Source organism: Gavialis gangeticus, unplaced genomic scaffold (genome assembly GCF_001723915.1).
Source record: "Gavialis gangeticus isolate Ggan-Ray unplaced genomic scaffold, GavGan_comp1, whole genome shotgun sequence".
In the NCBI taxonomy this organism is placed as follows: domain Eukaryota; kingdom Metazoa; phylum Chordata; order Crocodylia; family Gavialidae; genus Gavialis; species Gavialis gangeticus.
Genome location: NW_017729031.1, coordinates 58,403,684 through 58,426,621, shown reverse-complemented (window position 1 = coordinate 58,426,621; position 22,938 = coordinate 58,403,684). Strand labels below are relative to the sequence as shown.

The following is a 22,938-nucleotide window of genomic DNA, read 5'->3' as shown; positions in this document are numbered from 1 at the left end:
ATGAAACCCCCCAGCTTCTGGCCTGGGCCACTGCAGGCATGTGGCTGCATTTCCAGAATCAAAAGTGAATGTATGCTCACTTGCTTATCAGTTCAATGTATGCAGCTTAGACTAACCTGTGAAGATTGAATCAATTCAGACTTGGGCTTTTTGACTGTCTGTACTTGGTCCAAATGTCTTACGGGTGAATAAGCCTGCTTTACTGAGTGGAGAGTCTGTTCTGCTACTCCTTGACCTTTCAGCTCTGTCCTGCTGCACACAGGGCATAATGAGATATTTATTTGTTTTTTTAGTAATGTGCTGGTACTAATGGCTCAAATAGCCAGGACCATTTTACAAGAAAGCTAAACCAGTAGTGGAATCTGTTCCTGAAGAAAATAGAGGGGACAGAAGCCTTCCTAAAAGACTTCTTTTTCTTGACTTTCCGGCTTTCCTGCATGGGTACCAAGGCTGTGCAAATGCAACCCCCCCCACCTTTCTGCATTAGAACCTGGATAGTTAGCTGGGTTGAGTTCCTTACCTGCCAAGATGGGAATTGAGAACTAGCTTCAGTAAATAGTTGTATGGGACAGCTAAGGTCCTCCAGGAGTTGGAGTGGCTTTTATTTCAAAAGATGTCACTTCTCTGATCAGCTGCTGAGACTGCTGATGAGTTCTGCCTGAAATGCGAAGCAGTGCCCTTCAAAGTAAAAAATAAACAAACAAAAAAACAAAACCCCCCTCAGCGCACAGCTGAACAGATTGTTCTTAATTTGGGAAGCCACTGCAATTTGGGCTGTGAACCAATGGGATATGGATGATTTGGGTTATACTGTACTTTTAGTTGCACAGCTCTAGAGTTGTGGGGACGCCAGAGTTGAATGAGTTTTCCTCTTCTGGTCTTTTCTCTTTCCCTAGGAAGACTGAGGATGTAATTAAGTTTGTGTGTCAGGCCTTAATTTCTGGTCTAGCTAAAGATGGAATAACCCAACATCCTTGCAACAAATGCTGTCCCCAATGTCCTGCTCAAATTTGACTTTGGAGAATTGCATTTTATTGTCCTAATCATTCCTGGTAGTTTGTTGTCCCTAATGGGCGGTCTGGATATCATTTCATTTTCTGCCTCAGACCGCTGCTTGTGTTCCTATGAGCTGTTAAGCAGGTGCTGCAGTTCTGTTGTGGATGATACTGGATTTTACTTACATGCATTCTGGGATTCTTCTGGATGAGGATACACTATATTAACATGTTTTCTTATCACTGAATAACAAATAAGAAACCTAAAGTTTCAGCAGTCCCATGCTACCCATGGGGTAGTGGTCTTGATATCTGAGTCGCATGTCAATAAATTTCTGAACAAATAAATAACAGCTTGAGAGAACTTAAATTATTTGGCCTCTGACAATTGCAGCCTCCGGGAACGTGGGGAGTGGTTTATTATGTTTTTTGTTTTCAGCTGCAATTGCTTTGTCTGTTCATTTCTACTAGCCATAAAATAGAAATGATTTCCATAAATGGAACATGCTTAAGTTGCCAGGGTTAAGCTTTTCTTACCATGGAATGGGATCAGACAGGAGAGTTGCAATGGATCAGCTATGATGTGCTCAGAAGCAGTAAACAGCATTCGTCTTAACTTAGGGGACAAACAACAGCACCATGTTTCCAACTGTTTAACTCAACAGTTAAACTTTTGTGTGAAACTGTTATAAATGAAATATGGCCCTTGGTTGGCATATCTCAGTGAGAAGGTTTTCCATCAGATTCTGTAAAATATCTCTTTTTAACTGAACATGTTAGCTATTTCTCATAACTATGAATATCTGTGTTGTAAAGTTTAAACTTCTTCTGATGTTGGCTATTAACCACTAAAATGATACTTTACTAGTGATTACTTTTTTAATTAAGTGCATGTATTAGCTATAAAGCCACTTGAGTGCATTGTAAATAAAATGCTGTAATAATGAAATGTTTTAATTACAATCCCTAAAGTATGCATAGTATTCCATATTTTTTATTTAAATTCTTAACATGTTCACTTTTTTCAGAAAAGCCATTTGAAGCTAACTGTAAAGATGGAATTCTAGCCTTAAGTCATTTGAGCAAATTCCATGGCTGTTCTCCAGTTAGTGAGTTTTCACAGCATTTGCAGCAAGCTAATTGCTTCTGCTAATAAATAATCTAAAATCAATGCTGACAGCAGTTAATTGGCACAGAGACTTTATTCTGTAAAGCACTTGGCTAATGACCTTCTTTAAATTAATAGCATTAAGTGCTATGAGGAAATAAATCTGAGGAATTGCCTGTCATTTGCTTGTCATGTCTAATAACTTCCAATAATGATGGCTGATAGATTTTTGCACATTCCATTATTGAAGTTGGTGCATGTAATTATTTTCCTCATTATATGTAAACAATTAGCAATATTTGGTGTTTCCTTGCAATAAAGCTGTTAAGTACAAATAGCATATTAGAGGTTAGAAATAATTTTAAAGCTAAATTTCTTTTCCTTTTAATGCAGCAAATCAAGAAGTGCACACAGTAATGCCTCATTTGAATAAGGTTTACACTTCTGCAATTGTAATATAATGCCTATAAACGGAAAAAATAGACTTCTTAACAGTATTTCAAAGTTTATCTTGTTGTGTGAAACCTTTTTGTTTTTAGCTTGAAGAAGTAATGGAAAAAGAAACTTACAAGACTGCTAAGCTTATTCTTGAGAGATTTGATCCAGAATCCAAGAAGGCAAAGGTAGGAATTTTGAATCAATGCTATTTTTTTAATAAAATACACTGTAAAGAAAAGCACTTCTGTAATACTATTGTCACTAATTGACAGGAGGTTGAACTGCCATCTGCAGGAGCATCTCCAACCCCAAGACCTGGACAAGGTAATAACTTTATAAAGTTGCAGCTCTTTATGAAAGATTTATACCAGAGAGTTCTACCAGAAGGGTTGGTTTATAATGGGACCTGTACCCTAGACTGCTTCTCAACTTCTTAGAGATGGGAGGATTAGCATTAGGTTTTATCTCTAAGTTCTTTATTTGATAGTTAGTAAATATATTTGAGAAATGAAGAATGATGCTCCTTTTGGTCAGGTGGATGTTTTTAACTAGTTAATGTTGATGCAGTGAGAATCTGGTTCCAGAATACATTAATGTCAAGATAAGCTGTGGGTGACCAGGTCCTGGGTTTGAGAAGCTGACCAGGGTTGGGTGGAGCAAGCAGATTCCAGGAAATAGGCCAGTTAGAAGCCTAGGAGGTCAGTCTGCAGGCTGGGACTTGAGGGTAAGTTGAGTCAGGAAGCCAAAAGGATCAGGTAGAGCACAGTCAAGTAACAAGCTGAGCTGAGAACCTGAGAGGTCCAACAGAGAACAGGCAGAAGCACAAGCCACAAGGAGCAGTGGGGTAGTCTAGATAGGGGTTGCGTTCTGTTGCCTGGGGCACTTCCTTTTCTGGCTCAGGGGTTTATATGGGAGGGAGGGAGTTATCAACTGATCGTGGCTGGGCCATGCCAGTGGCAGAGAGTTGGCAGATTCCTAAGCTCAGATGGAGGTTTCTGGCCACCTGTGCCCAGCCTGAATGGTCAGATGGAGAGGTGGCAGACTGAGATGAGCAACTGATCCAGACAGGCTCGGGTCCCAGATTTGAAACCATGGCTTGACAGTTCTTTGAGACCTTTCTTCAGAAAACTGGATTGTTGTCAACAGTCTCATTTGAATGTGTATTCAAGGATGGAGGCTTTTTTAACAATTCCTATTTTTTCTTCAGTTAGTCAAAACTTCAAGGATAACCCTTTTTTGGGGCTTTTTGGCGGCTGTTTCTTGCGGGGGAGGGGGGAGAGGGTGAAGGTATGTAGGAGAAAATAACAAAAGCTTGTGCAGAAATCAGCGAAATATTTTATAGAGCACTAAAACATCAAACTTAAAAGCAGCTTTGTATGATTATAGTTGAAGATAGATTACCCAGAAAATAATGTTCACAGTCAATTTAAGAACTAGTTTGCCTTTAACACAAGTCAGTCCAATAGCTGATAGTGTGCATTACAAGACACTGGAACCTGAGACAGGATTTTCAGCAGGACTCAAGTTTCTAATGGAGCATGTGTTAGTTGGCAACTTGTGTACATCTTTCATGTTTGCATGACAGCCTCGGATTTTTTTTTTGAGAGGACAGAAAGCTCATACTTAATTAAATCACTGTTTCCTTCTCATTGTTTCCCATGCTTCTATGTGATCTCTTGGGTTTAGTAAGAAGAAAAGATGGATCTACCTGAGCTGATTTTTTTTAAACCATTTGGGTTACTTTAAAATGATTTAGTTTCTGCTTCTGGCAAACAATATTGAATGTCTGTAGAATCATTATAATTTACTATCGAAGTTGTTGCTGTAACTTTTTCAACTGAATGAAACCCATACTTCCTGTTACTTGTGCTCAGCTTTCTACACTTGTCATAAAAATGTTAATACCCTGCTGTGTCAATGTAAAGATAGTATAGTGGTCTCGCAATCCTGCTTCCTTGGTTTTCTGATATGCTGGGCCCAGGAGTATTTCTTCTCTGCAAACTATGGTCCTTTTCCCCACTATTTTGCTGTCCTGTTCATAATTCTTTTTTATCTTTTCATCTCTCTCTCTCTCTCAAGACCAAAATGCACCCTTTGGATCTCTTATCTACTGACACACAACAGTTTCATCAGGGGGTTCTTGTAGCTAAGGCATAGTGGCAAAATTCTTAACATGTCTGTCTGTCTGTCTCTCTCTCTCTAGAAAGGGAAGTTCTAAGTCCTTCTCTGGAGTCGTGGTAATGAGTATCCTCAGTTCACCTACCTTCAAATGAGTATCAAGTCATTTGTACTAGGGAGGCAAAGCCAGCTGGTTTTGATGCTAGCCGCATTGCTCCCCTATGTACTGTTGGCTTTAGAAATGTGTGCCTTAACCATGCTAGCCCAATGGGCTGTTAAGCACAGGTGGACCTTTTGACTTGATCTTGATTCTTGTAGCACTTACAACATCTGGGTAAGTTGGAGCCTCTCCTACCCTTTAATTGTCATGATTCTTTCACTTAGATCAGGGCTGACCAACATCTGAGCAGCTGTCGGCTGCATTGCCCCTAGACTGCAGACCAGATGGTCCCCAGGGAAAATGGCAGGAAGCAAATCCTTGGAGGAGGGAGGGGCTGCCTGGTGACCCCAGTGGCCTCAGGTATGAGGGAGCAATGGTAGCAGCAGGAGTTACGGGGTAGAGAGAGGCAGCAAAGACCAGGGGGAGCAGTGACTTTAACCCTTGGGGAGAAGTGCAGGGGGCTGAGGAGGTAAAGGCTGTGGGAGTCTGTGGGCCTTGAGTTAACTATGAGTTAGACAGTAAGCCTCTGTGAACAGGGAAGTATTTGATTCGGATTCAGCCGATTGGAGGACAGTGATTTGATTTGGATCACTGTCCTGAACTGATTTGGGGAGATTTAGATCGGAGAGGCAGGCACAGCTGGGATGCTGCATGTTCTCTCATGGCTCCTGCTGTGCCCGCCTCTCCCTGGGCAGGGGGAGTCATGGGAGAAGCCCCCATGGCTGCCCTGCCTAGCCCCATCTCCTGCCTGGCCCCAGCCTAATCCTGGCAGTTTAATTGGAAGGAGAAAAAAAAAAAAGCCCTGTACTCAGTGGCCACAGGAGTGGCGTTGGGGCCTCTGGGCACTTGTGGCAGAGTCCCCCTGTGCAGTGTGGGGCAGCGGAGATCTCCCCCCCTGCTGGGCATCCATGTGGCAGCTGCCCCATGGTGTGGGTGCAGTGCAGCTTGGCAGGGTGCCACATGCTGCCTGGGAGCTGGGGCCTCTAGGGCTGAGCAGTGCTGGGCTCCGGCTGACGCATGGAGCCACCCAGGCAATTCGAACCGGGGTCTGGGGAAGCAGCCGGGAGCTAGAGGGATGTTCCGGTTACTGAACATTCCCTCAGCTTCCAGTTCAATTTCTCCAGCTACCCAATCTTTCCCCCAGTTCTGATTGCTTCCCCCAGCTCTTCCTGAGGGGCATGGGCCTCTGGATGATGCAGGATGGATGATGGCGGTGGCTCTAGGCTGTTTCCCTAGCTGGCAGCAGTGGCCTGCTGAAACCCCACGTGCAGATCTGGGGGCCATGCCACACAGGAATAGCTGGCAGAATGATCACAGAGCTGGGGAATCTAACCGGGAGCTCTGGCTGATGGGTGGAGCCATCCCGGCTCCCAGACAGCGTGCAGCACCCTGCTGAGATGTGCTGCACCTGCACCATGGGGCAGGTGCTGTGCGGGTGTCAGGCCTGAGGGGGAGGGAGGGTGATCCTCACTGCATGGGAGGGCTCTGCCAGGAGCGCCCAGAGGCCCTAATTGCCACTGCTACAGCCAATGAGTGCAGGGCTTTTAAAAAAAAAAAAAAAAAAAGTGCTGGGGCTGGGTGGGGGAGGGGGCCAGGCAGTGCAGCCATGGGGGCTTCTCCCGCATCTCCTCTGGCTGTGCCTGCTTCTGCCCCAGCTGTGGGGGCTCTGCCCTGCTGCCGCGCCCGCATCCTGTACCTCCTCTTCCCCCTCCCCAAGTAACGTGACCCTGTGCCCTGGCTGGCCAGCTTGTCCCAGCCCCAGTCTCCCCCCCGCTTCCCCAACCCTGACAGAATTACCAGCTAGAGGCAGCTAGCTGTCAGCTCTGTTTAATCTATGGCCAAATCTCCAAATTGGCCAAATCTTTTTCCAAAGTTTTTCCGAATCGATTTGGATGCTTCGAATCAATTCAGAGCTTTTACGTGGTCTCCCAATTTAGATTTGGTACCCAAATTAGGCCAAATCTCCTCCAAATCAAATTGGCTACTGAAGCTTCACGCGGCCCCATTAGACAGCTCTGAGTTCACTTAACAGTTGCACAAGAACTATGCTGAAAAGTCAAGTAATTATGAGGGGAGACCAAACTGCCTAGAAATGTGGTCCTCAGCTCTCTAAGCTTTGTGGCCCAAACTGCTGTAAGAAAATTGGATTGGTGGTATATCAATTTAATATGACATCAGATTAACAACATGTAGTCAGTCTATGAGCCTAACTTTCTTGTAGAAAACCAGGGTGTGTTTTTTAGTAGGCATGCAACTCATTTCATGTTATGAAATTAACAGTATGCTTCTTTGCTTGTTGCACAAGGGTCAAAATGTTTTTCTGGATTTTTTTTCCTATGAAGAACCATTAATTTTTTCCAGTGACAGCAGTTCTAATTAACTTCAGCTAAAAGTTTAATTAAATGAGGCCATTGGATGAATTTAGGACCCTGATACATTTTGAGTGAGCTTGTTGCACCTTAAATTTATGTATAAAACTTTAACTACTTATCCTGAACCTGTACTAAAGGTGATATAATGTTAGGCACGTGCTGTAGAAACTTGGAAGTCAGTTAGGGTAACCCCTCTCCAGCCATGTTCACAGAATTATGGAAAATTAGGGATGGAAAGGGATCTCTGGTGGTCATCTAGTCCAATCCCCTGCTCAAAGCAAGGACTATCCTCAACTACCATCACAGCCAAGTTAAATGTTGCAAAGTTGCCTGCCTTTGGCTACCCTTATTCTCATGTGTACATGTACTTTTATATGCCATAAAGTAGTATGCTTATGCATCATTCTTGCAGTGCTACAAGGTGGGCTAAAAGCTTGGTCTCATTATGAGGTATCTTTCATGAATTGATCTCAACTTTTGGTGAAAAGGATTTAGCACACAGGGAAAATGATACCTTATTTGATGGGTCATCTTAATAGTTCAGACATTGTGTGCAAAGCAATACCTTTTGGTTTCTGCATTCACATTTTTTTTTTTTTTTTTTTTTTTGGTGCTAATACGGCAAATTTTGCTCCCCCAAAAAATCTGTGCCCCTGTTAAAACTAATATTACAGTCCAGTCTCTTTTATTCATAAGCTCAAAGGCATTATGGATTGATCCAGTCAGCTGGTGCTTAACAGGAAGAGTTACTGTTATGGTTTCATTCCTTAAGTAAGAATAATCTCTATTAAAAAATACCAGAATGTTCTTGATGTTTGTACTTCACTTAAAGTTCTGGTAACAAAAGTGAGTCTTTATGTTGTCAATTTTGGCTTTGTTTGCACAAAGTAGTGGAGACTGAGCCCAAATAATTTTTTTGTTCTGTGCAGTGCCTCTGGTGCTAGTAGATTTCAAACCAATATTAATAAGATACATGCATAACTTCATGAATTTGGTTTAGTGAAGTTAATGTAAATTGTCAGAATGATATGAAAACATTAATCGTGGCTTGTTTCGTTTTCTCTTTGCTCACACTAGACACCCGTGCAGTTAAGTAGCAGAATTCAGCTACTGAAAATCTTTGTGCTTCTGATTCCTGTTCTTTTTGAAAGGAGGATACTTTATCTTGAAAGTGTGATTGGATTAGCCTCAACTTTTAATTTTGTGTTCATGACAGTTGAAGAAAAGACAGTTTGTGATCTGCTGAATATGGAAACTTTTATCTACTGCTGAATAATGGTTTGCTACAAAAACTCTGTATTCTCAAGGGCCTAGCAATCTGGTTTCTCAGAGGGCCAGATCCACAAAAGTATTGAGACCACCAGCTGACTCTGATTTCAGTAGTAATTGGGGACCTGAATATTGATGTGGATCGGGGCCTAAATACTTGAAGTTAATGCAGTAGCAAGTACTTGTTAAGTAAATAATTCTAGTCTGAAACATCAGGATTAATGTGTTTTGTACACAGGGTAACCAATTTCCTTCTCTTTTGTGTTTTTGGAGTGATTACTTTTATATTCTCCTCTACAAAATAAAGCCTTTTTTGAGTCAGAGAGAGAAGAAACTCATGGTATTTCTGAACATAAGAAATGTTTTGCCTGTTCTGACAGTGTCTTAACTTTTTAATGGAAAAACACCTAGTTCTGTATTAATCAGATCACTGCTTGTGTGAGTAAGCCTAATGAGCTTGTTTGTACAAGTTAGTAATAATAAGTATGAGTAATTGCAGAATTTGGACCTAAATGATCCAGCCTCCCCCCAAAAATTGAGGTTGTCCAAAACAATTTATTATGTGGTTTAGTTTTCATAGCTCTGGCTTGCAGCAACACGGACAATAGGATACTGAACATGAACAAATGCAGTTGACTACAGAACTCTCCTTCATGTAGATACCTTAGCCGTAAGCATCTACCATATTAAAATAGTACACACAGTTTAATCGAATTGTCAGGTGAATCGTATCTGTTAATTATTGAAATATGGAACTTTCACAAATGCTCTTGTAATTCAGTGCTGATAATTCAGTAGTGATGAATTACATTTGTCAAAGACTCAGAAATATATAGAACCCAGCCAATTACAGCTGAAAAATATTAGATGATAATTCATCTTGAAGGAAGACAGGTAGAAGCTTATTTAGGAAAGGCAGAATTCCATAGAGCACTCTCAATTCTTGAATATCATGGAAAATGGACTGTTTCCTAAAGGAAGTAATCTACTGGTAACCTGGTGTCATGGTGGTAATAAACCCATTTCATATCATCACTCTGTTTGTAATGAGACGTCAATGTTCATATTGTAAATCTAGAGATTCTTCTAATTTAAGTTCCGTAGAACTTTAATATCTTTCTTTTGCATTATTCTGGTAGTAACCATGTTTTCCAGTCTAATTATCAAGTTGAAAGGGTCATAGACCAAAATATTTCTGTTCCCTGGAATTCTAGCTTTGCCCCTGTTGCTTCAACTGATAGTGCTTTCTGCATGACCATAAAAGGGCTTTTGAGCAAAAATGTTCTCCTTTTCTAATATGCAGACCTATGTGTGGTAGAATCCTCCTTTGGAAAGAGGAAGCCTCTACTTTGCACAGTTTGTGAAGCCCATTCCTGTGTGGTCGTACAATTGCCACCAGAGTACTGGACTGTCTAAAAGCTGAACACCACCAACGATCAGCTGTTCAGACTATTGTATCTGTCCCCTGAAAGAGCATAGGTCATACATCCAACATTTAGTCTTGGATTTTACAGTGTAGAGATACCTGAACTAGCTTTGATCTTGATATCTGGTATCAGTGTAGCTGTGGTACAGCTGGCAACATTTTTCTGCCCCAGGCTGGCCCATAATACCTGGCTTCCTGCCTCAGGCTTTGAATCTCTGCTCCTCCCTGAATATCTCAAGCTGCATGTGTTTGTCCTCACTGCCTACTCGGCCCCTGTGCAGAGTGAGTCTGGAGAAATAAGGGAAGTCTTTGCAGAGAATGGATGGCTCAGTACAACTCCATGCCACCCTGAGTTGGATCCAGCCTCTTTGCAGGCCTGGTCCATCTAGGGGGTTGTAGGTTACCCACCCCTGCACTAGACCAAATTGAGCTCTGTGCTAGACATGCCCTGCATCTGGTCCATTGCAGAAAGAGGGCTGAGTAATCTGTTTGTGTCAGTAATGTTGCAGAGGGTACGATCAATCCAGATAGGCTGGCTGCAATAACAGCTGTTTTTAAAAACGTTATGTTAGTGCTCATCAGGGATGGGGAGGAAAAATGTCATTTCAGTATAAGATCTGTTCCTAACCCTTCAAGTGTGGGGTTTTGTTTTTTTTTGTTTTTTGGTAAGCAGGTTCATGTATGTCCAGGTCAAAGGATATTCAATTCTGCCATAAATTGTTGTAATGTCCAAAGCCCAATTCAATACACAGTACTTGGATAAATTCCCCTGGTGTCAATGGGGGTTTTTTGCTGGGTGAAGAGATCCCTTTAAATCATTGTCACATTAGTAGTACAGTATATAGTTTGGCCTGAGTGTGCTTTTTCTCTCTCTCTCTGTCTCAAAAATTGCTTGTGAGGGGGGCACCATAGCACCCGATTCCTTTTCAAGCTCGCGCTGTGGTAACAATCAAGGACAAAAAAAAATGATATAGAGGTCAGTAGAGCAGTAGATCTGTGGATGGAATTTGGAAAACGAAATGGTAGGTTAAGGCCAGAATGAACCATCCAGATTATCTAATCTGGAAAATTCTCAATAGTTCCATGGTACCTGCTCTGAATAGCTTAATCATTGGTAAAATAGTTTCATATAATATGAAAACTAAATGCATAAGAATGTAAAGTGAACTAGTGATCTTATGTTTTGAATTGGAAACATGGTTGATTTTTTTTTTTTTTTTTTTTTTAATAATTACTATATCCAACATTTTGGTTAAAGAACAAAGATAGAACTATTAATGTTCTATTGGAGAATTTCTTCTCTGAGCATGTGTAATTAACCAAATGGTACTTTTTAATTTATTGCCTTGCGTACTAGGATTTATATATGAGAATATAGATTTATATCTGAGTTGACAATGAAATATATTAATCAAAATGCTGTTGGTCTTTGCTATTGCATGTTGCAACCTTGCATAGCTCTTTAGTCCAACTTTTTTGTTTATTTTGTTACGGATTAAAACATCAATACTAGCTTTGTTTTTATTCATGTCTTGGCAATATAGTATATAAAGTATTAAATCCCAGTATGTACGTGTTCCTGTCAGAAATTCGTCAGCGGACTACAGGTCAAAGGAATGTTCTTCCACCTACTCCATCAAGCCCTGAACAAGGATCTCCCAAGGCCTCAGGTGTGCAGGCAACATCTAGTGTGCAAAGGGACACTTCAGCTCCTGGTGGACCCCCAGAAAGAACTGTTGCACCAGCCTTGCAGTCAAATGTGCTACCACGACGTCCTGGATCCCCAACTTCAATGCCTGGAATGGGTAAACAGAGCACTTTAATGTTGTTTACAGTTTATATTGTTTTCTCTGGTTACCAATAAAACAGGCCATTTTCAGATGGTATGGAAATGGCATTTCATTTGGAAATAGCAGAGCAGTTATCTGATTAAGCAGGAGTTCCATATTCAATTAGCCATAACTCTTTACAGCTGGCACCTTGTGATACTGAAACCTATTGCCTGAGCTCATTTAACTGTTATGGCTTCTTTGTTTAAATGGCAATAAAACTTTGCAGTATTCTGTAGTCAACAGTATAGCATATATTTTTATATTCTTGGTTTAAGAAAGCTCCAGATTTATATAAATCGGGTACAAAGGAAAACACTTTCAGAATACACTCATGTTTCTCACTAAACCCTGTGCGTATTTTTTAACATGCATCTTGACATTTATTTAAATTTTTATTCTAGTAGGAATGTTCAAACAGCCTAGAGTAATGTGTAAAATACTGCATTACTCCAAAAAGTCTTTTCTGTTGGATAGCTGGGGGTTTTATAAGATTCATCCGGGTTCTGTATAAGAGTCTAGTGTGTAAGTGTCTAGCATCAGTTATGCTTGATATTTTGCAAAAACTGATTTTTTTTTTTTTTTTTTTAAGCCTCTCCTGCTGATGCTTTTTTCAGTTGAACTTTTGGTTAATTTGGGTGCAGTGAAAGTTCATGATTTGTAATTTAATCTGCATTCTATAGAGTGAAACTTTGATCCTCTTTATATTAAAGCCAGGAGAATACTACTTGTGCTTTTAGGTCCCCAGTGTAAGCTTTTGAAGTGATTTTTTTTTTTTTTTAGTTTGCATATTACAATTTAAAAGTGTGTGATAAACAGACATCTTTTGCTATTAGGGGAAGTATAGTCTTGGGAACATGAATTTCAGTACTGTATGTGGTTATACATTATAACAACGTAGTGGAATAAGATCTAAATGCCAGCTAAACTTTATTAAATTAACCTAGGCTGACCTGTGATATTAAGCTCTATCAACTAGTAAGAGAAGTGACTTTCATGGGCAGTCCTACCAAATAAAATGCACAACTTTTCTTCTGGAAAATAAAATGTAGAGGGGTGTTTTGTTCTTGTTTTTTCTAGTGTCATGGGCACAAATTGCATATACTGGCATGCTGTTACATTGCTGAGATCCTGGGTTTGAAAAAACCCGCACCTTAAAGTGGAGTGGTGCATGTTGTGGTGGTGTGCACTGCCCAAAACTGGAGCCTGGCCTGCCTTTTGTCACACAAGGTTAGGCCCCAGACCTTTGCAAAGGGTAATAGCCAGACGGTTAGTTCTTTGCTGTGAGTAGTTCTTCGTATAAGTTTCTGTAAATAGTGTTGTTTCCACATACAGGCCTCAGGAAAATACTACCAACAGCTCACTTGTTGCTTTGGGCATAAGCTACAGTGCTGAGCCAACAGCTGTGGTATTGAGAGGGTTAACACAAGATTCTATCCTTTAGTTTGCTGAACAGATGCAAGAAGCAGCCATCTTGGCAGCTGCATAGAATGCATGCACAGTGTTTCCAGGAGTTCTTTCTGCTGCAAAGGAAACGGATGCCCTGCTTAAAACACCCCAGCACCCAATTTTGGGGGGCTGATTTTTGGGGAATGGGTGTGTTAGATATGAGAAAATATGGTATTCTTATACCCTAACCTACTATTGAATGATTGTGATAGTGAAACATTACTAGAAGGTTCTGTGTCCAAAAGAAAAGTGCTTAATGAGGGCTTTTAGTAAATCCCCAGTCATTCTTTGAGTGAAGCCATCCCACAAATAAATGTACAGTTGTGTGTGCCTAGTCAAACACCAGCCTTTAGCAGAGTTTATAAAGTTCAAACTTGGCACTTACGTTGTTGGGTTGCTGAAAGAAAATTGGTTAAATGATAGTTAAATAATTGACTAGGAAAAGCATAACAAATTTCCTTAGCAATATTATGATGGAAGCACATTGAAATAGTTTTGTTTGAATTTGATTCTCTAGCTGTAGAATGTTTGAAAAGTGGGTTCACTGGATTTTTTTCAGTTCACAATTGCCAACTGTTAAATCTATATTTCCTTTTCGTGTAATTTTGCAAATAATATTTCATGTGCACAGAAATACCAGTATTTCCCTTAGTAACTAACATCTTGATTGTGCCTTCTTTGTATGGTGCTCGTCTGGTCAGATGGTAATAGAAAAGGCCAGAAATGTGATGTGTCATTTGCTGTGGAAGCCATATTTTTTGAATTCCCCATCTTTCAGGCATATAAAATCTCAGCCATAACATTGCACTCTAAACTGTATAAATTCATAGATGCAAGTAAATATTTTTAAATCTAAGCTTATGCATGGCTTACAACAAAATTGAATGGGCTTAATTATCTCTAAAGTAGAGAAGATTAATAATTCATTTTCATTATACTGTATTTTGTAGAGGAGAATCAATTTAACACGTATTACCACGGAGCTCCCATATGTTTGAAAATTAATAACCAGCAGGTAGTTGAGAGTTTGCCAAGCTTTGCAAAAATGACCAGTCTTTCTTCAATGATTGCTTTTGATGTTTATATTAATTACTGGTCTCCATAACAGCATGAGAACTAAGATTCATATTCTTGGTTTGAATTAGTATGCAGATAATTGAAGATATTCTTATGGAGCCATGTTCTCGTGTTTTCTGTCTTTTTTTTTTTTTTTTTGTTTTTTTTTTTTTTTTTGTTTTTTTTTTTTTTTTTTTTTTTTTTTTTTTTACCTTTTTATTATGGTTTAGAAACTTGAGGAGCTTTACAATTTAAAGGTTGCATGAAGAGCCTTATGCTGCTTTGAACACAGTGCTGAATATGTTGTAAGTGTTAATACTAGAAAAAAAGTATTGGTGTATGGTTTTTTTCTGTTCCAGCGCTGTACGTTCATGCCTGTATTGAACTTTGTCTGCTCCTTTTAATGGGAACACTTAAGTTTTATTAAATATTCTTTTATAAATGGGAAAAAAAATGTTTAACCTAAAATGTCTTATCAGGACGATTCTTTTTCAGAATCTACAAATGTGTAGTTATAGGGCCCAGTAAATGTATCATTTGAGAGTTTGTTTTAGCTTGCCACTTCTGGCTCCTCCTCCTTTTAACTTGGGCATTGCTGTTTGGCAGAATTCTGAAAAGCACATTTAGGTTTCTAATTTTTGGAAAGAGAAAGTAGGAAATATAACATTCCAACTTTGTAAACAGCATAAACTCTTGGGTTTCTGAAAATGATAGATAGAGCACCACCTTTTGTCTTGAGTAAGTTGCATCATATTGGAGCACTCAAGGGAAGATTCATTATGTAATGCAGTGCTTTGATGTATCAGTTGGCTGACAAGAGTGCTGGAAATTTTGCCAAGTTCTCAGTCTTCTCAACAGCAGAGATTTCCAAAAGTGGGCAGGATTTAGTCTTATTCTATCAGTAGAAAGGATTCTTCCTTGTATTACTAGTCATTGGAGCATGGGAGTATTCTCTTCGAATTCTGCCATTGAAACCCAGCATGACCTTGTGGCAGTTGCTTGAATTCCTTGTCACTGTTCCCCTCTGTATAATGGAAAGATTGAGAATGGAAGATCCCTTACGGCGCATGTGTCTCTTGTGTACAAGACTGGAATCTTCGGAAAAATGTCTCCTTGGGGGGTAAACCTGTGTGAGTTCATGTCTCCCCGGCACACAACCATATAAAGAACAGAAGTCAAGACTGCATCTTGGTTTCCTAAAGCTCAGGAGTCCACCTGTTATCTACTGCAGACTTTGTATAGAATTAGTTACTAAATATTAGTTTAGTTTATTGACAAATTTCCCCTTGGTGGACCTTATCTGCCTTTTCTCTTAAGATCTTTCCTTTCTGTTAACTACTGCTTGGCACTGAAATGGCCTTAGCCCTTGTTCACTACTACCCTCTTTACCATATTTTCTCATATGCAGCACACACCTTTGTCCCCAAAATTAGGGTGCATGTATTAAGCAGAGAAGTTGATTTTTTCTGACTGAAATAGAAGTACCCTGCTTTGATTCCTGCTCCACTGTGCAGCAGCTGTGGCATTATTACTCAGGCAGCTGAGGGAGCCAGTTCACTTAATGGCTCATTGCTCTTCACTCCAGGGGTGTTAACATTTATTTCTCCTTTTTTTTTTAAAATGGTCTTTACATTTCCAGTTCCTATAGTAGCTTCACACAGCTGGTAGATGAACTCTTGAGAATCTCCGGTCTTGTTTATGCTCTCTTCTTCATGTAATGACACAATTCCAGATGTCCCAAAAGCAGCTGGGGACCCATGTAAACTTCCTGTTAATATAAGGCCTGAGATTTTTTTTTTTTAAATTGACCTCTCTCCATGTTGTTGTAGGTAAACTAATGGTTGTTTGATTAGTCTGCAGAGCCCTTAAACTTGATTCTAAGAGCAGCCACTGTAACTCTAACGTATATCAACAGGTAGAACCCATTCATTGCTTCTGGACAGAGGCAATCAAGCTACGGAAATGGTGCTGTTCTCACAAAAATATTCAGTCCTTCCCTCTGCTAGGAGTACCAGCTGTGCTGCTTAGAGTTTTTTCCGTGCGATTTCCATAACCTGACCTTCATCCTTGCTGCTTTCAAATAATTCTTTATTAGATTAATTAATTAACAAAGGGAATAGAAGGGCAGTCGGAGATGCTTTGCTTGTTGTGCCCTCAGATTAATTAGGGGGTATAAAGACAGGCAGAGCAGTAAATGCTGCTGGCCAAGATTCTGACCTCATTCACATGAGGTGCTGTGTATACCATAAATAAGATCCAAACACAACTTGAAACAGCCATGGTTATTGGTAGGTAAGTAACTGTTCTTCCACTTCATTGTTTGCAAGCACAGAGAAGTCTTTTTCTCTCTTGACTGGTACAAAGAGAAAAAAGCTCTTTAACTATCTTGTGTTGATTTTTGGGTTGCTGCCTTTTTATTCTGTGTTTAATTCTAGTGCTTATCTTTCTCCAGAAGTCACACTGAAACTAATATTCTTCCATGTGTCGTATTCTCTTGTGGTTCATGTTCTCTTCTCATCACTGTAGTACCTGAGTGTTTTCCAGTAATGTAGTAAATAATTTAGTATCTCATGTGGTTACCTTCTTCTGGCATCTTCTCCCCAGGAAGCAAATCATGGTGGAAAGCATAATTTTGTGTTTATAAATACATGAGTAGTAGAGCAGGCCAGATCAGAAGTGTGCCTGGCACTTAAAGTGGCAGACCCCACACAGTTTGGGGTATTTCAGTTCCTGTGAGACTTTATCCCACAGGCTAGGACTGACCACCATGAAGTTGCCGTCTCCTACACATAGGAGCTTTACTCTTGTTATAGAAAAATCCATATTATCAGAGGAGCAGAGCTGTTGACCGTGGTCCTTGTGGCTTAATCTGATCTAATGAACGTTGTTAATGCATCTTTGAGTATTACTAATATTAAGAAGTAAAAATATAACTTCAAGTAGGTGGTTGGTGATTCAGTACTTGCATTGCAACTTTTACTAAATGCTTCTAATTCAGCTTTATTTAATTTAAGGATGAACAGCTGTGGTTTAAACTTCCCCCACATATTACTTAACACTGTTTGTGTCACTCTGTTTTTAAAAGCAGATATATTTTTAGGCTTTGCTGTGACTTGAAATATTAACTTGACTCCAAAAATCACTCAAAATATTATACCAAAAATCAGTAATATTAATCTGAAGGAAATCTAACTTGATGCGTATCACAGGAAGTACTCCGCCATATAACTAGCATCAGTTGCATGTAACAGCTGCCCTCATTCTAGCTAGCTGTTGGCAGCAAAAGCTAGAGTAAGTCAGAAATCTAAATTTCTTGTTTGTTTTTATTCTAACAATCACTTGATATAAATTGGACATCTATTTATAAAAAGATTACTGGATGAAAAAGTTATAGTTAGTTAAAATAATCCAACCAGACAGATACTTTCCAACTAGAGGGGTGGTTCTGTGATCCATAAAAAAGCAGTACAAAAGAACGTGACATTTTGTTATCTAAAGGTTAGAAAATGCAAATTGCCAGGCGGTGTTTTGGGTTGGAGGCAAACTGCCTTCAAAATATAGGAAACTACTCATGATTTTTATATAGGCAACCAGTAGTGGGAGGCAAGTAGGCCCCCCTCTACATATATTATAGTTTTGTGCAAATAACTGGTTCATTGTGCGATTGCACATGCAGCTGGTCTTCAGGTAAAGTACTTTAGCACATGATGAAAAGCTCCAACCAGTTATAAAGTTAGACCTCGGAAATGTGTAGTGAATTTTATAGCTGGTTGCTATTGAGCTTTAATTTGCATGTCTACCAGGGTCTTCCCTGAAGCTTGGAGCCCTGTCAGCTGATGGGTCTCCTAGCCACAGGGGTGCACCATGCCCAGCTTGAAACCCCCAGGACCTGGGGATTGTGGCTGTGGGGACTGCTCCCCCCTATGACCCTGAGGTTCACGGCTGCCTCTTTTTTTTTTTTTTTTTTTTTTTTCCCCCAGAGCCTGGGGATTACATGTACCCCTGAGCCCGGGAGATTGCAACTGCTGTTGTCCCCCCATCCTGGGGGTGCATGAGGCACCCCTACTTAAGGGGGCTCCCAGCCACAGGATCTTGCTGCTTGCCAGTGCAGGGGGAGCCTAGGATCAGGTTGGCGGGACAGGAGGCTTGATCACGTGTATTGCATTTTTAGATCCCTTTTTGCCTTTACCTGCATGTGTAGAGGGAGCCTAGGAGGCAGCCGGAAATGTCACTATAAAATGCAGTTAAGAGATGTTTATAAATCCTTACTACCAGGTACATGTAATTTTTATTTTGACCATAATTTTGTCTATGGGCCATGAGAGAGAAAACAAAGGAACAATATTCCCATTTTGATTTGGTTTTTGTAAAGTTTCTGGATCGTGTGGATGTGAAATGTAGATTGGCGGGAATCTTTCCTTAGTGTGGCTGAGAACTTCAGTATTAAAGAAAAAAAAGATTTTAAGGTCCAAGAGATGCATTTTAAAGTTATCTACAATTTGTGTAGAGATCAGATGTGTCCAAAGTCTGGTTCATGGGCAGAAGATTGTTAGGGTTTTTTTATTGGTATTTGTGTGGGAAGATGGAAAGAGGAGCAGAATCAGACAATGGGATGAATTCCTCAGAGAGAGAGATCTGAAAGTATATACATTGTTCCTCAGTTGTAACTGCTCATGTTTATAGGACTGCTGTGGTTTCAGGAAGGAAACACTTCACGGTTTCAAATGAGGAAGAACAGTTTCAGAAGGTTTCCATTATTAGGGGAGACTTTCTGAAGCAATAGTTTACATGTCTTCTATTGCATGTATTAACACACTTCCTATAAATGCTAATGACAGGAAATGTGAAATAAAGTTAAGGCTTGCATTCTAAAATAGTATGGGGGCAAAATGTACTTGAATTTTTCAAATTTGGCTCTTTGAATTGATGGGGGAGAGAGTAAGGAGGGGAATGTTCCAAGCAGTCTCTTCCCGTTCCAAGCAATAGGGCTCATCCTTTATGTTCAGCTTTTAGTAGTTTATTTTTTTACAGCGGCCTTTGCTCTTTATTAAATCACATGTTCCTTATTTTCCTGCAGTACCTCTCTTAGCAGAAATGCTATTTTGATGTGAAGATTCAGTTCATTATTGATACCAATGTAGTGTTAGTCAGATTTTAACAGCTAATTTCTTCCTGTCGATCTTGTGATTTGATTTAATTTTTATTTTTTTATTTATTTTTTTTTTAAATCGATGTTTGGTTTATTAATAAACCATGTTTGAAGGGCAGAAGTTTCAGCTTTGTCAGATAGCGAAGTGATGTTTTGAGGTAAGATTCTGATGTCTAGTAAATACTTGGGTCCTGTGGTGCTTTTACACTAATAACCACTTTAAGAGCTGCTGTATGTTGACTAAGCGATGTAAAATGGCCTTGCTATGACATCTGAATTGGACAAGCTGTTAAGAATGTTATGTGTAAACTAGCCAATTACCTGCCAAGAATGACTGGCAGGGGGGAGGGGCAGGCAGGGACAGACTGCTGCCACCCACCACCCTGTACTGCCACCACTGCCTCCCAGGAGCGGTGGGGGAAAGCTTGCCCCTGCCATACCTTTTTGTCCCCCTCTGCCAGCACTGCACGCCACCACCTCTAGCACTGCTGGCTTCCCTTCCCCCCCCCCACCCACTCCCAAGCCCTACTCCTCGAAGGTGGCAGAGGCAGAGTGCTGCTGGCTATCACCCCCCCCCCCCACGCGTGTGCACACACACTCCATCTCCTCTGTCCCCACGGTCATGGCACTGCTCCACACTCTGCTTGATTGTTTTACTAACCAGAGTGCTCCAAGAGCATGACGGACAGACAGATGGACTAAGCCCTTTATTATACAAGAATGACCCAGAATGGATCTTTCTGTATGCAACTTTGTAAGCAGCTTTTACTATGAAGCTTATAGTATTTTGACTGTCCTTAGAAATGTTAAAATCTTTTATTAGTACATGATGGAAAATGGAAATATGGGATCAGAAGATCAGTTTTGAGTAACAGTTTTTTTTTTTTCAGGGAATGAACTGTAATTTGGCCATTTTGAGTATAAAATAGCATCTTTGACTCAAATACATTTTTACTAGTTTGACTTTTTCTGTTATCTTTGTATGAAGCTGCTAGCCTGTCTCCAGTAGAACTGTCGCATCATATATAGCCAATATGTAGCTGAAAGTAATATTTTTTTTTTTTTTTTAATTTGTTTCTTTTGATAGGTCTTCATCCTCCGGGTCCTCCTTTAGCAAGACCTATTCTTCCTCGAGAAAGGGGAGCTTTGGATAGAGTTATTGAGTATTTAGTTGGTGATGGTCCACAGAACAGGTAAAAAAAAAAAAATGCTAATGATAAGTAAATACATAACAAGTGTGGGATGTTTCACTGCTTTTTTTACATGTTCAGGGTTAAAGATATTGTAGAACTCTAATTCTTGTTTGCAGCTGGTATTGAGTAACAGCTGTTTTCACTGCAAAGTGGCTCATTGCAGTGCATCTTGTGAAATCTATTTTACTGAAATGTGCTTTCTGACTATTGGAAGTTTAAATTCTACCTATGAACAGAAGCTGTATTAAAGGGAAACCCTTTATTGAAGTTTGAGTAGGAAAAGGAGCCAAACATCAAGTAAAAATACCCAACTCCCTTTATTTAGCTGGATTGTCTTTTTGTGTTTACCTATTGCCTTCTGAAATTTTCCAGTGTACTTGCTTGCTTAAGCCAGATAAGGTAATTATTCCAATGATTAAACTTTTATGCTCCATTCCATGTATTGAAATCTATTTCTGTTGAATCTGGTGTGAAGCTGAACTGCTAAATCATGAGGCTTAACTTGCCTTATGGTTGGGTTTTTGTGTAAAAGTCAAATCTTCACTACTTCTTAAACTACAATTTTAAGAATTAAACTTCCTGGTTTTTGTTAATGTGCAAGTGAAGAGACCCTGCTAAATGGTAAAATTTGCCTATTACATTTGGTTACTTGTTAGGAATAATTAAATTCCTTAAAAATCAAGACAATAGAATAGCTATGCAATGTTTTATATTGGATATAGTCAAATAAGTAACTTTATTGCATTTTTTAGGTATGCCCTTATATGTCAGCAGTGTTTCTCTCATAATGGTATGGCTCTGAAGGAGGAATTTGAATACATTGGTAAGAACTAGTGGGCATATATTTTTTGACTGCTTAAAAATTCTTCATAGGAGACTTGCTGTTGTTTCATTTGACTCTAGTTGAGTATACCAAACCTTATACTAAGTTTTATGGTAACTTACTACTCTCTAGCTTAGGATGCACTAAGATTTAAAAAAGTATTTATTATAACCTGCAGGCCAAGGATTTTATGTGTATAAAACTACTCAGTAAAAATAAGCCTCTTCCAGTGCATCCTTGAGAATCGCTACTGGCTATGAATGGCTCTCAGAAGGGTTTTATATCAAGAAACTATCTGACATTAAAGTACTCCACTTTACCAGAACTTAAACAAGATCTTGCTTTGGCAAGAAGATCTCAGGGAGGCAACAGAAAAAGAGTGGGAACAAGCCCTGGGGGGGCTGTACGTGAGTTTATGGCTGACAATAACTTAAGACAGACACAGCTCTTTATTGAACACAGATGTTTTGTTGTGCCTCCTCTCAAGAGCTACAGTAAGTTCAAAATTTAATGGCTAAGAAATTGTCCCAGGCAATTCTCTCTTCTCTTCCCCATCTGCCTCTCCCTCTCACCCCACCTCCAGTTCTGTATGGATATGTCACATTTCTCTTGATTCTGGGAGGAAGGTATTAAATATAATAATGGAATATATTTAGTATTTCCCACTAACCGTAAGAAGTGTATGTTGGAGGTCAGCTTCCAGACAGTCCAGGGAGTCAAAAACTAACTTTTCTTTGGTCTTTGCAAATGTGTGTGTTTTGTTTTGGTTTTTTTTAAACTATTGGATTACTGACTCTTTCTCTAAAACAAACCCGGCTTTTATTTTACTAGAGTCCAAGCTGAATATTTCATCAAATAATAAATGACATTGCATATGGGGCGGGGAGTGGGTATCAATATTGATACCTGTTTTAAGCAAAAAAAACAACTTATTTAGCACCATTTCTTAAACCTTCCTGGCAGACTTCAGTGTGTCATATGATGGCATTATGCAGTAGTGAGTTGCATTCTTTTGTTGGTGACTCTACTCTTACAGCTCAGCAAAGATGTTCGCCAGTTAAAGAAGCAGAGCAGAAAGTAAAAGGGTATTAAATGGACAGATATATGCACAGATTAATAAGAGAAAATGGAGTTGTGCATACCAAGAAGTTCAGCAATTATGCTATCAGCCCTAAAATTGAAAAGTAGACTACTTGGAATACTCTTGAAAAATAGCTGAATTTAAAATTAGTTAACCTAAAAAAGTGAAGTTGAGTATTGAAGTCATTTTTTTAAAATATTGAACTGTTTTTCATTTTCTAGAGAATCAAATATCATATCATAATCTTGATTTAGGAATCAGCTTGCACAGTGAGACTTTTCTGACCTTTATTGCACGTGCTTTTGTAAATGTTTGTGCAGCATTTAGGTGTGCCTACTGTTTTTTCCTGAATCCTGCAAGAAAAACTAGACCTCAGGCTCCACGACTTCCAGACATAAGTTTTGAAAAGAAGCAGCCTGCAGAATTGCAGACTACCCCTGGAACTTTGCATTCTGGAGGGGTAAAAGAACAA

The 22,938-nt window shown here is 39.7% G+C and overlaps 1 protein-coding gene across 2 annotated transcripts in view; it reads left to right on the top strand.

Moving 5' to 3' along the window:
- LNPK (lunapark, ER junction formation factor) overlaps window positions 1-22,938 on the top strand; it is an 83,165-nt gene that overhangs the window by 44,317 nt on the left and 15,910 nt on the right. For both annotated transcript variants that reach the window (XM_019522965.1, XM_019522964.1), the window contains exons 7-12: window positions 2,643-2,726; window positions 2,814-2,865; window positions 11,473-11,691; window positions 20,457-20,562; window positions 21,315-21,385; window positions 22,787-22,933. In XM_019522965.1, coding sequence (XP_019378510.1) covers window positions 2,643-2,726; window positions 2,814-2,865; window positions 11,473-11,691; window positions 20,457-20,562; window positions 21,315-21,385; window positions 22,787-22,933 — 679 coding nt within the window. The remainder of the gene's footprint in view (window positions 1-2,642; window positions 2,727-2,813; window positions 2,866-11,472; window positions 11,692-20,456; window positions 20,563-21,314; window positions 21,386-22,786; window positions 22,934-22,938) is intronic.